The sequence below is a fragment of the Rana temporaria genome, chromosome 5 (genome assembly GCF_905171775.1).
Source record: "Rana temporaria chromosome 5, aRanTem1.1, whole genome shotgun sequence".
NCBI classification, from domain to species: domain Eukaryota; kingdom Metazoa; phylum Chordata; class Amphibia; order Anura; family Ranidae; genus Rana; species Rana temporaria.
In genome coordinates, this window is record NC_053493.1 from 8,627,731 (window position 1) to 8,644,233 (window position 16,503).

Below are 16,503 nucleotides of genomic sequence, written 5' to 3' on the forward strand. Positions count from 1 at the left end.
AGCGACCTCATTGTCCAGTGGTGAGATGATTGGAGGACAGTGACCTCATTGTCCAGTGGTGAGATGATTGGAGGACAGTGCCCTCATTGTCCAGTGGTGAGATGATTGGAGGACAGTGCCCTCATTGTCCAGTGGTGAGATGATTGGAGGACAGTGCCCTCATTGTCCAGTGGTGAGATGATTGGAGGACAGGGACCTCAGTGTCCAGTGGTGAGATGATTGGAGGACAGGGACCTCAGTGTCTAGTGGTGAGATGATTGGAGGACAGGGACCTCAGTGTCCAGTGGTGAGATGATTGGAGGACAGGGACCTCATTGTCCAGTGGTGAGATGATTGGAGGACAGGGACCTCATTGTCCAGTGGTGAGATGATTGGAGGACAGGGACCTCAGTGTCCAGTGGTGAGATGATTGGAGGACAGGGACCTCAGTGTCTAGTGGTGAGATGATTGGAGGACAGGGACCTCAGTGTCCAGTGGTGAGATGATTGGAGGACAGGGACCTCATTGTCCAGTGGTGAGATGATTGGAGGACAGGGACCTCAGTGTCTAGTGGTGAGATGATTGGAGGACAGGGACCTCATTGTCCAGTGATGAGATGATTGGAGGACAGGGACCTCATTGTCCAGAGGTGAGATGATTGGAGGACAGGGACCTCAGTGTCCAGTGGTGAGATGATTGGAGGACAGGGACCTCATTGTCCAGTGGTGAGATGATTGGAGGACAGGGACCTCAGTGTCCAGTGGTGAGATGATTGGAGGACAGGGACCTCAGTGTCCAGTGGTGAGATGATTGGAGGACAGTGACCTCATTGTCCAGTGGTGAGATGATTGGAGGACAGTGACCTCATTGTCCAGTGGTGAGATGATTGGAGGACAGTGACCTCATTGTCCAGTGGTGAGATGATTGGAGGACAGGGACCTCATTGTCCAGTGGTGAGATGATTGGAGGACAGGGACCTCTGTGTCCAGTGGTGAGATGATCGGAGGACAGGGAGCTCAGTGTCCAGTGGTGAGATGATTGGAGGACAGTGACCTCAGTGTCCAGTGGTGAGATGATTGGAGGACAGGGACCTCAGTGTCCAGTGGTGAGATGATTGGAGGACAGGGACCTCAGTGTCCAGTGGTGAGATGATCGGATCTTTGTGACATGGTGACATTATCCTGCTGGGAGGAGCCATCAGAAGATGGGGACACTGTAGTCATAAAGGGATGGACATGGTCACCAACAATACTCAGGAAGGTCGTGGTGTGTAAACGATTCTCAATTGGTACTAAGGGGCCCAAAGTGTGCCCATCCCCCACCCCCAGCCTGATCCGGTGATAGAAGGCAGGATGGACCCATGCGCCAAATTCTGACCCCACCATCTGAACGTCACAGCTGAAATCCAGACCATACAAAGTTCTTCCAATCTTCTGTTGTCCCATGTTGGTGATCCTGTGCCAATTGTAGCCTCAGTTTCCTGTTACAGGAGTGGCACCCGGTGTGGTCTTCTGCTGCTGTAGCCCATCTGCTTCATGGTTGGATGTGTTGTGCGTTCAGAGATGGTATTCTGCATACCTTGGGTGGTTATTTGAGTCACTGTTGTCTTTCCATCATCTGAAACCAGTCTGCCTATTCTCCTCTGACCTCAACAAGGCATTTTCCTCCACACAACTGCTGCTCACTGGATATTTTCTCTTTTCCCCACCATTCTCTTGGGTGGAATAGTGCCCCATCGTTGGTGTCAGTGGGAGGAATAGTGTCCCATCATTGGTGTCAGTGGAAGGAATAGTGCCCCATCATTGGTGTCAGTGGGAGGAATAGTGTCCCATCATTGGTGTCAGTGGGAGGAATAGTGTCCCATCATTGGTGTCAGTGGGAGGAATAGTGTCCCACCATTGGTGTCAGTGGGAGGAATAGTGTCCCATCATTGGTGTCAGTAGGAGGAATAGTGTCCCATCATTGGTGTCAGTGGGAGGAATAGTGTCCCATCATTGGTGTCAGTGGGAGGAATAGTGTCCCATCATTGGTGTCAGTGGGAGGAATAGTGTCCCATCATTGGTATCAGTGGGAGGAATAGTGTCCCATCATTGGTGTCAGTGGGAGGAATAGTGTCCCATCATTGGTGTCAGTGGGAGGAATAGTGTCCCATCATTGGTGTCAGTGGGAGGAATAGTGTCCCATCATTGGTGTCAGTGGGAGGAATAGTGTCCCATCATTGGTATCAGTGGGAGGAATAGTGTCCCATCATTGGTGTCAGTGGGAGGAATAGTGTCCCATCATTGGTGTCAGTGGGAGGAATAGTGTCCCATCATTGGTGTCAGTGGGAGGAATAGTGTCCCATCATTGGTGTCAGTGGGAACTTATCCGAGAGGCAGAAATTTCTCATGACTCAGAGAACCTCTAGCAACCTCTGGATGGACTCTTCATGGACTTAAAGGTCCCCATTCTAGTGTATGAAATACTGAAGATCTCTATTGCACTTTATGATCATTTTGTTCAACCTTTTTGTGATAATTGTATCTTGTTTGTTTGAGTTTGTGTGGTGTGTGCGCAATCTGATTTATTATCACTAGAGGGCAGCACAGTCTGGTCCTCATTATAAGGATGCTTCTGCCTGTATTGCATGCGACTTTATCACAGCGTGTGAAATGTGGTGCCTAATAATTATGTGATACTCTATCGTTAGCGCCCACCCATTTCTGTGTTTATTAAAAGTCAGCCGCTACAAAAAGTGTATCTGAAGACTTTTAAAAAAACAGATACTCACTTGTCTTAGGATCCAGCGATGTGGCCGCCCCTGAAACCTCGCTCCTCTCCTTCTCCTTTCTTTGGTGCCCCGGCATTGCAAGTGTGGGCACCCGTCTGTGACAGCTTGCGGCTTCACCGCTGGGTGTGTACTGCGCATGCGCGAGAGTCGCGCTGTGCGTTCTGAATGGCAGAGCAACCTTCTGAGACCTGTGATGATGCAGAAAATCACAGGGAGTGAGGGGGGGAGTGGAGAAGGAGTGGGAGCTGGGTACCCCCCCAAAAAATTACATACCGAATGTGGCATGTCAGGGGGTCGGAGTCCTTAAAGCTGAAGTTCTACTCGTGGGTGGGACTCCGCTTTAATGTCTCAGATGAAATGTATCTCTGGGCAAATGATATATTTTTTATAGAGTCAGGGAAGACTAAACTTTCTTTTGATGAATCATTTATTTATTTTATATCATAAAGACATGGGGCCAGATTCAGGTACAGCGGTGTAACTTTTTAGCGGGCGTAACATAGAGAGGCAAGGCCAGTATTCTCAAAGCACTTGCTCCCTAAGTTACGGCGGCGTAGCGTAAATGGACTGGTGTAAGCCTGCCTAATTCAAATTAGGAAGGTAGTGGGCGTGTTGTATTAAAATGAACCGTGACCCCATGTAAATGAATGGCCGAACGAACGGCGCATGCGCGCGCATGCTCAGAATCACGTCGCATATACTCCCTAAGATACGATGGCTCAATGCCTACGACGTGAACGTAACCTACGCCCAGCCCCATTCACGTACGACTTACGTAAACGACGTAAAATACGACGGCTGTTCCGACGTCCATACCCTAAGGCCCTGTACACACGAGTGGATATCCGATGAAAACGGTCCGCTGGACCGTTTCCATCGGACATTTCTGCTCCGGATTTTGATCTGATGGCTGTACACACCATCAGATCAAAATCCCCGCGGAAAACATACGCGGTGACGTGGCCGCGCCGTCGCCGCGACGATGACGCGGCGATGTGCGAGACCCTGGAAGGTAAATACTTCCACGCATGCGTCGAATCACTTTGACGCATGCGAGGGATGGGGATCGCTTGGACTTATCCGGTGAGTCTTTACAGACGACCGGATAAGTCCGAAGGACAGGTTTCCAGTGGATAGATTTCTTAGCATGCTAAGACATTTTTATCCACTGGAAATCCGTCGGCTGGACAAATGTCCGCCGAAAAATGTCCACTAGGCCGTACACACGACCGAATTTGTCTGCTGGAACTGATCCGCGGATAAATCCCAACGGACAGATCCAGTCGTGTGTACGGGGCCTCACATGACTTACCCCTGCTTTATGAGAGATAACTTTACGCCGGACGTACGCCTTACGTAAACGGCATAGCTTACTGCGACGGACACAAGTACGTTCGTGAATCGGCATATCAGGTCATTTACATATTCGACGCATAAATCAATGGAAGCTCCCCTAGCGGCCAGCGTAAATATGCACCCAAGATACGACGGCGTAGGAGACTTACGTCGGTGGGATGGAGTCAGAATTCAGGCATATCTGGTTTCAAGAATACGGCGCATAGATACGACGGCGCATCCATGTACTTACACGGCGTATGAGAAGATACGTTGGCGTAAGTCCTACCTGAACTCAGACTCACTGTGCCCTTGAACACAGCCTCACTGTGCCCCTAAACACAGCCTCACAGTGCCCCTATCACACAAGCTGGTCTAGGGGGGTGGGACCTTGTTACACCGCACTGCCGAACACAGACCCAGCTCTGTGACAACACTGTGGTCATGAATGTAGCCTCACTGTGCCCCTAAACACAGCCTCACTGTGCCCCTAAACACAGCCTCACTGTGCCCTTGAACACAGTCTCACTGTGCCCCTGAACTCAGACTCACTGTGCCCTTGAACACAGCCTAGGGAGAGCCAAAAAAGCCTAGGGACAGTAAATCACCAATAGGCAAAGTATACTGGCAAGGTAACAGCATAGAGCTGGAAATAAAGTTTCTCATAACGGAAAGGGGGAAGTAAGGGGGGAAGAGGGTGTGGCAAAAAAGAGGGAAGGACAAAAAGAAAGGATAAAGAAGTGGGGTGAGCACCCCCTGAAAGGGCCAGGTGCCTAGACAGCACTGAAAAGAGATTTAAAGAAAAAAAGAAGAATCCAGAAAAGCAAAGTCGCTCGCCCGGGGCCATGTCAATAATATTACTCAATACTTTTAAAGTGGTTGTAAACATAAACACTCACATGTCCACAGTGACCGGCCTCAGGTGATACACAGAGATCAAACCAATCCTCCTACATAGAGTGCATCCGGAAAGTATTCACAGCGCTTCCCTTTATCCACATTTTGTTATGTTACAGCCTTATTCCAAAATGGATTCAATTAATTATTTTCCTCAAAATTCTACAAACAATCCCCCATAATGACAACGTGAGAGAAGTTTGTTTGAAATCTTTGCAAATTTATTAAAAATAAAAAAACAAATACAAATCCTGTGTACATAAGTATCACATATCACAGGCTCCTCCCATGTACATAAGTATCACAGGCTCCTCCCCATGTACATAAGTATCACAGACTCCTCCCATGTGCATAAGTATCACAGGCTCCTCCCATGTAGATAAGTATCACAGACTCCTCCCATGTACATAAGTATCCCAGGCTCCTCCCCATGTACATAAGTATCACAGGCTCCTCCCATGTACATAAGTATCACAGACTCCTCCCATGTACATAAGTATCACAGGCTCCTTCCATGTACATAAGTATCACAGGCTCCTTCCATGTACATAAGTATCACAGGCTCCTTCCATGTACATAAGTATCACAGACTCCTCCCATGTACATAAGTATCACAGACTCCTCCCATGTACATAAGTATCACAGGCTCCTCCCATGTACATAAGTATCACAGGCTCCTCCCATGTACATAAGTATCACAGCCTTTGCTCAATACTTTGGTGAAGCTCCTTTGGCCCCAATTACACCCTCCAGTCTTTCTGAGTATGATGCTACAAGCTCGGCACTCCTATTTCTGGGCAGTTTCTCCCATTCTTCTTTGTAGGACCTCTCAAGCTCCATCAGGTTGGATGGGGAGTGTCGGTGCACAGCCATTTTCAGATCTCTCCAGAGATGTCCAATCGGGTTCAAGTCTGGACTCTGGCTGGGCCACTCAAGGACATTCACAGAGTTGTCCCGTAGCCACTCCTTTGTTATCTTGGCTGTGTGCTTTGTTGTCCTGATGGAAGATGAACCTTCACCCCAGTCTGAGGTCCAGAGCGCTCTGGAGAAGGTTTTCTACAAGGATGTCTCTGTACATTGCTGCATTCATCTTCCCCTCGATCCTGACTAGTCTCACAATATTTACCACTGAAAAACATCCCCACAGCATGATGCTGCCACCACCATGCTTCACTGTAGGGATGATGTTGGCCAGGTGATAAGCGACGCCTGGTTTTCTCCAGACATGACGCTTGCCATTCATGCAAAAGAGTTCAATCTCTGTTTCCTCAGACCAGAGAATTTAGTTTCTCATGATCGAATAGTCCTTGAGGTGCCTTTTGGCCACTCCCCTATACAGGCCTGATTGGTGGAGTGCTACAGAGTAGGGATGAGCCGAACACCCCCCTGTTAAGTTTGCACCAGAACCTTCGAACGGACCGAACATTTAGAACCCCATTGACGTCAATGGGACTCGAACGTTAGAATTCAAAAGTGCTCATTTTAAAGCCTAATATGCAAGTTATTGATGGAAAACGGGTTTGGGGATCCGGGTCTTGCCCCAGGGAACATGTATCAATGGAAAAAAAGTTTTAAAAACGGTCGTTTTTTCTGGAGCAGTGATTTTAATGATGCTTAAAGTGAAAAAAATAAATTAAAAATTCCTTTAAATATCACACCTGCTGGGTGTCTATAGTATGCCTGTGAGGTGGCACGTGTTTAGAACTGTCCCTGCACAACATGAGATTACTATAAGAAAAAGGTAATTTAACCACTTAATCACCGCCTTATAGACGAAATACGTCTACAAGGCGGTTCCTTAACTCTGGGAGGATGTCCATGGACGTCCTCCCAGAATCGCGCTCCCGAGCGCCCCCTGGGGCGCGCACAAGGGAATGTCCGTGACCGCCGGGTCCTCTGGAACACACGGATCACGGTAAATCACCGCTGATGGCGGCGGTTTACCACGTGATCGTTTCGTCCAATGACGGATAGATCACTTGTAAACAAACCGGCGTCATGTGATGACGCCGGTTTCTCCCTCCCCTCTCTGTACCGATCGGTACAGTGTGAGAGGAGAGGGGGAGAGAGCGGAGGCAGCAGCAGTGCTGTGGGCTGGATCTGTGACAAATGTAGTCACAGATCCATCCATCCCTCCCTGCTCAGCCATCCCTGCACCATACTGTGCAATCCCCACAATACTCTGCAATACCCCGCAATACTCTGCAATACCCAGCAATACTCTGCAATACCCAGCCCCCTCCTGCTTCTACTGACTCAACGCTACGATCAAAGCCAAGATTGTTTTTTTTTTGTCAGGCTTCCCAGCCTAGAGGTGAGATATGGGGTCTTATTGACCCCATATCTCACTGTAAAGAGGACCTGTCATGCCATATTCCTATTACAAGGGATGTTTACATTCCTTGTAATAGGAATAAAAGTGATCAAACATTTTTATTTTTTGCGGAAAAATGTGTCAAACTAAAATAAAGTAAAGTAAAGTGAACAATAAAATATATATCTTTTTTAAACCGCCCCTGTCCCCGTGTGCTTGCATGCAGAAGCGAACACACACGTAAGTCCCGCCCACATATGAAAATGGTGTTCAAGCCACACATGTGAGGTATCGCTGCAAACGTTAGAGCAAGAGCAATAATTTTGGCCCTAGACCTTCTCTGTAACTAAAAACATATAACCAGTAAAAATATTTAAAACGTCGCCTATGGGGATTTTTAAGTAGCCAAGTTTGGTGCCATTGCACGAGCGTGTGCAATTTTGAAGGGTGACATGTTGGGTATCTATTTACTTGGCGTAACTTCATCTTTCACATTATGCAAAAGAATGAAGAAAAAAACAGAAACAAAGAAAAATTCATTTTTTTTACAGAATTTTCAGTCTTTTTTTCTTTTATAGCGCAAAAAAATAAAAAAACCCAACGGTGATTAAATACCACCAAAAGAAAGCTCTATTTGTGTGAAAAAAAGGACGGAAATTTCATTTGGGTATAATGTTGTATGACTGAGTAATTGTCATTCAAATTGTGAGAGCACCGAAAGCTGAAAATTGGTCTGGTTATTAAGGGGGTTTAAGTGCCCAGTGGTCAAGTGGTTAAAACTGCTTGCGGCTTTAATGTAATGTCTGGTCCCTGCAATATGGATCGAAATCATTGAGAAAAATAGCATGGGTTTCCCCCCCTCCCCCCAGGTCATTACAAGCCCCTTTGGCCCTATATACTTTGAACAGCAGTATACAGGCGGTGCAAACAAGACAGGGGCCCAGATTCAAGAAGCACTTGCGCCCGCGCAACCATAGGTTACGCAGCACAATTGCTTACTTGCTCCGGTGTAACGAGTGCTCCTGATTCAGGAACCTCGTTACACCGACTGCAGGCTAAAATCTGCGCGGCATAAGGCTCTTATTCCTCGCAGATTTTAGGCTGCATTCTTGCGGGGGCCGCTAGGGGGCGCTCCCATTGTGTATCAGCGTGTAGTATGCAAATTGCATACTACCACTGATTCACAAGCTTGCGCGGGCCCCGCACAAGCCAGGTACGGAGTTTCCGTACGGCTACTTTTAGCGAAAGGCTGCCCCTTCTAATAGTAGGGGCAGCCAATGCTAAAGTATAGCCGGCCTTCCTGCGCCGTGAAATTTGAATTTCACGGCGTTTGCGTAAGTGAAACGTGAATGGCGCTGGACGCCATTCACGTTCACTTAGAAGCAAATGACGTCCTTGCGACGTCATTTGCCGCAATGCATGTCGGGAAAGTTTCCCGACGGAGCATGCGCTGCACGCTCGGCGCGGGAGCGCGCCTAATTTAAATGATTCCCGCCCCCGGCGGGATCATTTAACTTGCGCGCGCTTACGCCGGGCAAATTTGCCGGCGCGCCCTCGCAATTCACGGAGCTACTGCTCCGTGAATCAGGGGGAAGCGCAAAATATTTGCGGGGGCGCAGGGAAAAATCTTGCCCTGCTCCCCCGCAAATATCGCGCAATTCTACTTGAATCTGGGCCAGGGACTGTAGGTTTTTTGTTAAGTAGAATCTGTTTGTAATTTTGAACTGGTACTTTTTTTAAATGTAGCTGCAGCCATAAAATCTATTTTTAAGCTTTTCTGAAAACATAGAGAAGGGTTATCACCCCTGTAACATTTGTTTTGCTGTCTGTGTGCATCTGTTCAGAAGATTGCACCTCACTTTCTGTCCCAATGACAAATGAGGTTTTGAAAATTTGTTTTTTTTAGTGAAATTGTGGGATTGTGATAAAGCATCAGTGGACAGGAGACACCTCTTACAGAAGAGAATTTCCCTTCCTAGGGGGAGATTTCCTCTCACTTCCTGTTGTCTCCTTCCGTTTGCAAGTAGGAGTCGTTTGTAATTTGGATGTTTAAAAGTAGGGGCCTGCCGTATATACTCTGAAGAAATTTGGGACCTAGGTGTTGGTGTTGCCACAACACAGAGAAGCCCGGAGCATGGAAAGAAGTGAAATAGGCAGAGGGCGGGCATGACCAGCGTGCTTGGGACACAGGGGGTTAACTAGGCGGTGAGGAGAGGGGGGTAGGCGGTGCTAGAGTAGTTTCCCGGGCTCTGGGAGTTTATTTAAGGGAGGGGCGGAGCTACGGAGCTTAGCAGCGTGGAGGGAGACAGTAGAAGGAGGCAGATTTTTTACTCTGCGCCTTCAATTAGCAGCAATGGCACAGGTGGATCTTTTATTAGCGAGGCTTAGGGCCAGGGCGGCAGAGAGAGGTCCGGAGTGGCTGGAGTGCCAGATAGGGGGGCTCATTGAAGACCAAGCGGGGGGGTCGCAGGAACCGTCGTCTCGCGCGCGGCAATCGCGGCCGCCGGTGCGCTACTCGCCCGAGATATCGGGGCGATTGAGGAGAGCAGCCAGGAGCCCAGCAGATGACCCGTCGCCCCCGCCGGCTAAGCGGTCGCAGCTGGCGGCCGGGGGGGGAGTCCGGACGGTACCCTCGCACGCGGAGGAGCTCGGGAGGCGGGGCCTACAGCCGGGATGGCGCCCGGTCCTCACCGGGAAGAGGGAGACAGGAGCAGAGGCCAGCAACACCCAGCGCTAGTGTGGGTTCCAGTGGAGAGGCCCGGCGAGGGAATAGTGGGGCCAGGAACAGCGGGCCGTCCAGCCACACGGCAGCTGCATCAGGGGGTCGGGGGCAGCAAGCCCAGGACAGTGTGGAGGAACAGCAGGCGGCTAGGCCGCAGAACACGGGGGGGAGGGGGGGCCAAGCCAAAAAGAAGACTGCAGAAGTGCGATCCAGGGGTCCCCTGGGGTCTGCGGCTCCCAGATCAGCTTCGCCTGGGGGGCCACAAGTGCCGTGCGGTGCAGCAGAAGACCGATCGGAGGGCGAGGTGTCCGAAGACGAGGAGGAGGACGTGAGACAACCACCGGTGGATGTAGCGGCAGCGGCTGGTGGTGCGGTTCCCAGGCAGCCAGGTAAGACTACCTCCTTACCTACTCTTGATTTCACTAATGCTTTGTGTACCTTATTGGGGGTGGGGGGGGTTAACCCGGGGGCTGCTGGTGCGGTTGCACGGGGACCGGTGGCGCCTGGGGCTGCGGGGGCGGTTCCCGCCGCTCCGGGGGTCCCGGACCAGATGCAGGACCTGCTGGGGGGTCTGCGGGACCTGTTACAGCGTTTTGCTGGGGGTCCTGCGGTGCCGCCGCAGGTCGCACCATGGGTGGGGGGGGGCTGGGGAAAATGGGGGGGCAGCGGCTGCTCCTGCGGCGGTGGTGGTCGGCCCCCTCGTCAGCGCGGCAGCGGCTGTTCCGGCAGGCAGTGAGGCGGGGGACACCACAAAAGATAAAACAGCGGCTACCAGAGCAGATATAGTTAGGATTGCAGATGCAGCAAAATGTGAGGTATATGTGTGTTTTGAGGGTCCCCTAGGTTCGCATCTGAAGCCGGAATTGAGGGAGAAAATCGTGAAGGGTGAGTATGTGGAGATTTTTTCCTTGCTTCCTCTTGAGAAATTTAATTTAGATAGGGTTAAGCCCGATGATTCAAAAAAAGAGGACGAGGAGAAGAGGCGTTACCGCCTCATCCCTCGCACCTTTGGAAATTGGCTGCAGGCCTATGCAATACTGGCCAGTGTTATTGGCGATAAGAAGCCAGAACACTGTGCAGCATTGTTTTGTTACATGGATGCGATCGGGGAAGCGCACCGGGTTTATGGGGGTACGGGGTGGCTGCGTTACGACGAGCAATTTCGGCAGCGTATGGCGGTACGGCCGTCCATCAGGTGGGACCACAAGGACATCACCTTGTGGATGCGACTTATGTCTGCGCCGCGGGCACCGGGTCAGTTTTTTCAGGGGGGGGCCGGGGGGGCCGCAGCCTCGGGACCGTCGGCCGGAAAAAAGTGGGGAGTTTGCTGGCAGTTTAACGAGGGGTCCTGCAAGTTTGGAGGATCTTGTCGTTTCAAACACGAGTGCTCGGGTTGCGGGGGTAACCACCCTCTGTCCAAGTGCTTTAAGCGTAGCAAGCGGGGTGGCGAGTCTGCGGGAAAGGGGGGTGACGCCGGTGAAAGTGGAAAGGATGCTTCCTTTTCTAGGTAGGTATCCAGACATCGCGGCCGCGCAATTGCTAACTTCGGGTTTTACGGAGGGGTTTCGCATACCGTGTACATTGTCAACAGCGCCTCCGCTGGCAAGGAATTTGCGATCCGCTTTGGAACACCCGGAGGTAGTTACGGAAAAATTGAGAAAGGAGGTGTTGCTGGGGCGGATGGGGGGGCCATTTAAGGAACAACCGATACGGGATTTGGTGGTTTCTCCGCTGGGGGTGGTACCCAAGAAGGAACCCAACAAATTCCGCCTCATTCACCACCTCTCTTTTCCAAAAGGGGGGTCGGTGAACGATGCCATTGACCCGGAAGCATGTACGGTGTCTTACACGTCATTTGATGCGGCGGTGAGCTGGGTGCGGAGGTATGGAAAAGGGGCACTTATGGCAAAATCGGACATCGAAGCCGCTTTCCGATTGTTGCCGGTACACCCAGACAGTTTTCGCCTGTTGGGCTGCCGGTGGCAGGAGGAATTTTATGTGGATCGGTGTCTGCCCATGGGTTGCTCCATTTCATGTGCGTTTTTTGAAACGTTCAGTTCCTTCTTGGAATGGGTGGTCCGGGATGTGGCTAGGGTGGACTCTGTGGTCCACTATTTGGATGACTTCTTGTGCGTGGGACCCCCTTCCTCCAGAGTGTGTGCGATTCTATTGGCAACATTGCAGCACATTGCGGGAAGATTTGGGGTCCCCTTGGCGGCGGACAAGACGGAAGGCCCTACTACGGAGCTCAGTTTTCTGGGGATTGTGATCGATTCCCAGGCAATGGAGTGCCGGTTGCCGCCGGACAAGGTGGAGAATCTTAGGCTGGTGATTCGGGATTTTCTGGGGCGCAACAAGGTCACACTAAGGGAATTGCAATCATTACTGGGAAAATTCAATTTTGCGTGTCGGATCATACCCATGGGGAGGGTGTTTTGCCAACGGCTGTCGGCAGCCACCGCAGGGGCGAAATCGCCTAGGCATTTCATAAGATTGACCAGGGAACTGAAGGAGGACCTGAGAGTATGGCACACGTTTCTGGAAACATTTAATGGGCGGTCGGTTTGGATGGAGGGGCCTGTTAGTAACTTCGACTTGGACTTAGTCACGGACGCGGCTGGGTCGACGGGGTACGGGGCCTTTTTTCGGGGCCGTTGGAGTGCGGAACCTTGGCCTGATTCATGGAAGGAGGCGGGTTTCCTCAAGAACTTGGTACTGCTGGAGTTGTTTCCAGTGGTTCTGGCAATGGAATTGTGGGGGGAAGAGTGGAAAAATTTGAAGGTGAGGCTAAATTGCGACAATATGGGGGTAGTGCAGGTCATCAACCGGATCTCCGCTTCCTCACTGCCGGTGGTCCGGTTGCTGAGACATTTGGTACTACGGTGTCTGCAGTTTAATGTCTTTCTATATGCGGTGCACATACCGGGGGTAGACAACACGCTCGCTGACTCTCTGTCTCGTTTTCAGTGGGGCAGGTTCAGGGAGTTGGCTCCTACGGCAGAGCGGACCGGGGTGCCTTGCCCGGCGTGGCTTTGGGACACTGCTTTGGACTTGCCGCGCGTTGGATCCAACGGTCGGTGAGTGGGGCGACGTGGACGGCGTACTCCAGAGTCTGGGTGGAATGGTTCGAGTTCCTGCGACAGGTTGGGGTTGATTTGGGGGGTGGGGGTAAGGAAGGCGTTTGGTTAGTGCTGTATTTCGTTTCTAGGCACATGGAAGATGGGGGGTCTGTTTCCGCCATTGAACGCAAGCTGGCGGGGCTAGCATTCCTTTTTAAATTACAGGGGTTGCAAGATTTTACAAAGAATTTTTGGGTTAAACAAACGGTGAAGGGATACCGGCGGGGTAAGGTGCGGAGGGATTTGCGTAGACCGGTGTCGTTCGCAGTGCTTCAAGCGATCTGCGGCAAGCTGGGGGAGGTGTGTTCGTCAGGATATGAGGGGATCCTTTTTCGGGCGGTTTTTGCGGTGGCGTTTTTTGGGGCTTTTCGGTTGGGTGAATTGGTTAGCCCGTCAAAATCGGTGGAGGGTGGATTCGGTTTTCAAGATGTGCGAGTGGAGGGGGACAGGGTGGTGATCATGTTGCGCCGGTCAAAGACGGACCAGGTGGGGAGGGGAACACGGGTGGTGCTTTATGCATTACCGGTTTCAGAGGTGTGTCCGGTTAGAGCGGTTGGGGAGTTTGTGTGCGTTCGCCCGATAGGGCTGGGGGCATTTTTTACACACAGGGATGGGACGTTTTTGTCTAAATTTCAGTTTGTACAGGTGTTCAGAAAATGCTTGTGTGCAGCGGGGTATGACGGAAAACGGTATGCTTTGCACTCCTTCCGCATCGGGGCGGCCACAGAGGCTGCACGGTGCGGGTTGGATGAGGCGGCCGTTAGGAAAATAGGCAGGTGGGAATCTAGGAGATTCCGCTCCTATGTGCGTCCACATTTGCTGAATGATTAAGGGTGATGCGTGGGGACAACGGGACAAAAGGGGATGTGTTATGGCTGGAGTGGTAAGGTTAAGACGAAGGTTTGGTGTTATATAGCTACAAAAAATTGTTTTTATTGCAGATGACATCTTCCCGTGCCTCGTATGGATTGTAGGGCACTCTTACGTGTTCTGGGGTGCCAGGAGAGCCGACGCCCGACCGGATGGCAGGCAACTGGGCATTTCTAGGCGGGAGGCATGTGTTCGCTGGCTGGGTTTTCGGGGGATGGAATGGAGCAGGGTGGTTCCTGAAGTCGGCCATTATGCCCGGCTCGATCGCCCCCCAGATGTGCTGGTTTTACATGTGGGGGGAAACGATTTGGGTGTCCGGCCGATGGGTGAGCTGATACTGGCAATTAAGGCGGACTTTATGTCCCTGCGAATGTCATTCCCAGGGTTGATCATAGTATGGTCAGATATGGTGGTTAGGACGGCATGGCGGACGGCTAGATCAGTGCATAGGCTGAACAAGGCTAGGATAAAAGTCAATCAAGTGGTGGGGAGGTTTGTGGCACGTAACGGGGGAATAGTCATACGGCACTCTGAGTTGGAGAGGGATGTGGGTTTGTTTCACAGGAGGGACGGAGTTCACCTATCTGATATAGGGATTGATCTATGGACCTTGGGGTTGGAGGATGGAATCCGTAGGGCCCTGCGGGTGTGGGGTGGCCCTCGAGGATAAGGGGTTAACCTCTCAGGCTGTGGCGGTGTCAGGTGGTCCAGGAGGTCAAAGAAAGGAACAGTTAAGACGGAAGTTGGGGGTCCAGCGGTTATGGACCCTCTCCGTATTCCACCGGAATGGTGTCCGCTGGAACACGGGAATTGGTGTACTGCGGGATAGGGGGTGTTGCTATGCCTTTAAGGCTGGCGGCTGGGGTTTGTTTATGTCCCGCAGGATAATGGTGTAAAATGTTAGGTGTGTTACTTCCTTGGACCACATGTCTGTGTATGGTTGCCATTTTTTATATGGCTGTTTGAAAAATGTATTATATTTATAATTTTAAAATAATGTAAAAGTTAACAAAATTCTTATTATGTAAAAATGTGTTAATAAAAGTTACGGCTGCTATGGCCAATTATTCTCCAATCTCAGGTGTTGCCTCAGTTCTTTAATTTAGCTTAAGAGGGGGTGGTATGGGTTGGTGTCGTAATGGTCCAATTTAGGGTATCCAGGCTACCTGAGTCAAGAGAAGCCCGGAGCATGGAAAGAAGTGAAATAGGCAGAGGGCGGGCATGACCAGCGTGCTTGGGACACAGGGGGTTAACTAGGCGGTGAGGAGAGGGGGGTAGGCGGTGCTAGAGTAGTTTCCCGGGCTCTGGGAGTTTATTTAAGGGAGGGGCGGAGCTACGGAGCTTAGCAGCGTGGAGGGAGACAGTAGAAGGAGGCAGATTTTCCCACCCACCCTCCCCTGTTTTTTGCCTCCTTTTGTGTGTTGTGCGTGTGTGTTCTTCTTTTACAGGTCACGGATGTGGGTCGTCATGGCAGCAGTAGTGGTGGCGGTGTCAGGTGGTCCAGGAGGTCAAAGAAAGGAACAGTTAAGACGGAAGTTGGGGGTCCAGCGGTTATGGACCCTCTCCGTATTCCACCGGAATGGTGTCCGCTGGAACACGGGAATTGGTGTACTGCGGGATAGGGGGTGTTGCTATGCCTTTAAGGCTGGCGGCTGGGGTTTGTTTATGTCCCGCAGGATAATGGTGTAAAATGTTAGGTGTGTTACTTCCTTGGACCACATGTCTGTGTATGGTTGCCATTTTTTATATGGCTGTTTGGAAAATGTATTATATTTATAATTTTAAAATAATGTAAAAGTTAACAAAATTCTTATTATGTAAAAATGTGTTAATAAAAGTTACGGCTGCTATGGCCAATTATTCTCCAATCTCAGGTGTTGCCTCAGTTCTTTAATTTAGCTTAAGAGGGGGTGGTATGGGTTGGTGTCGTAATGGTCCAATTTAGGGTATCCAGGCTACCTGAGTCATGTAAGCCCAGTTAGTCTTGGTGGGCGCTGGAACGCCCTATTATATCAAGAATTTTAATTACACGCCCCTGTTGAACAGTGGTAGAAAAATTGGGCCTTTGGTGGTGGCGCTGGTGCCACAACTCTGTAAGCCCTCACAGTTACTCTTGGTGGGAACAGGAATGGGCCCTGCTGTGAAATATTAGATCAAGAATTGTAATTATATGCCCCTGTTGGACAGGGGCAGAAAAATTGGGCCTTTGTTGGTGGTGGTGCTGGTGCCACAACACTGCAACCCCTCACAGATACTCTAGTTGGAGCGCAGGAATAAGCCCTCTGCAAAGTATTGTATCAAAAATTGTAATTACACCCCCCTGTTAAACAGGGGCAGAAAAATTGGGCCTTAGCCACTGGTGGCAGTGCCAAGAACCAAAAATGTTCTTACAAGGTATCAGCATGATCATTGAGGAGAAAAAGGATAGTCACTCAGCATAACAAGATAGTCACTCAGCATCAGCATAGGCAGTCTTGAAGGGATCTGACATTTAAAA

At 50.6% G+C, this 16,503-nt stretch overlaps 1 protein-coding gene across 1 annotated transcript; it reads left to right on the plus strand.

Moving 5' to 3' along the window:
- Window positions 1-10,817: 10,817 nt before the first annotated feature.
- Window positions 10,818-15,964, plus strand: LOC120939777. The gene is made up of 2 exons (XM_040352131.1): window positions 10,818-14,708; window positions 15,502-15,964. The coding sequence occupies exon 1, from the start codon at window positions 10,969-10,971 to the stop codon at window positions 13,096-13,098; it is 2,130 nt and encodes a 709-aa protein (XP_040208065.1). The 5' UTR covers window positions 10,818-10,968; the 3' UTR covers window positions 13,099-14,708; window positions 15,502-15,964.
- The last annotated feature ends 539 nt before the right edge of the window (window positions 15,965-16,503 follow it).

Excerpts from the sequence above, each read along its gene's own strand:
- LOC120939777 (XM_040352131.1), top strand. The coding sequence starts at position 10,969 with ATGATTCAAAAAAAGAGGACGAGGAGAAGAGGCGTTACCGCCTCATCC.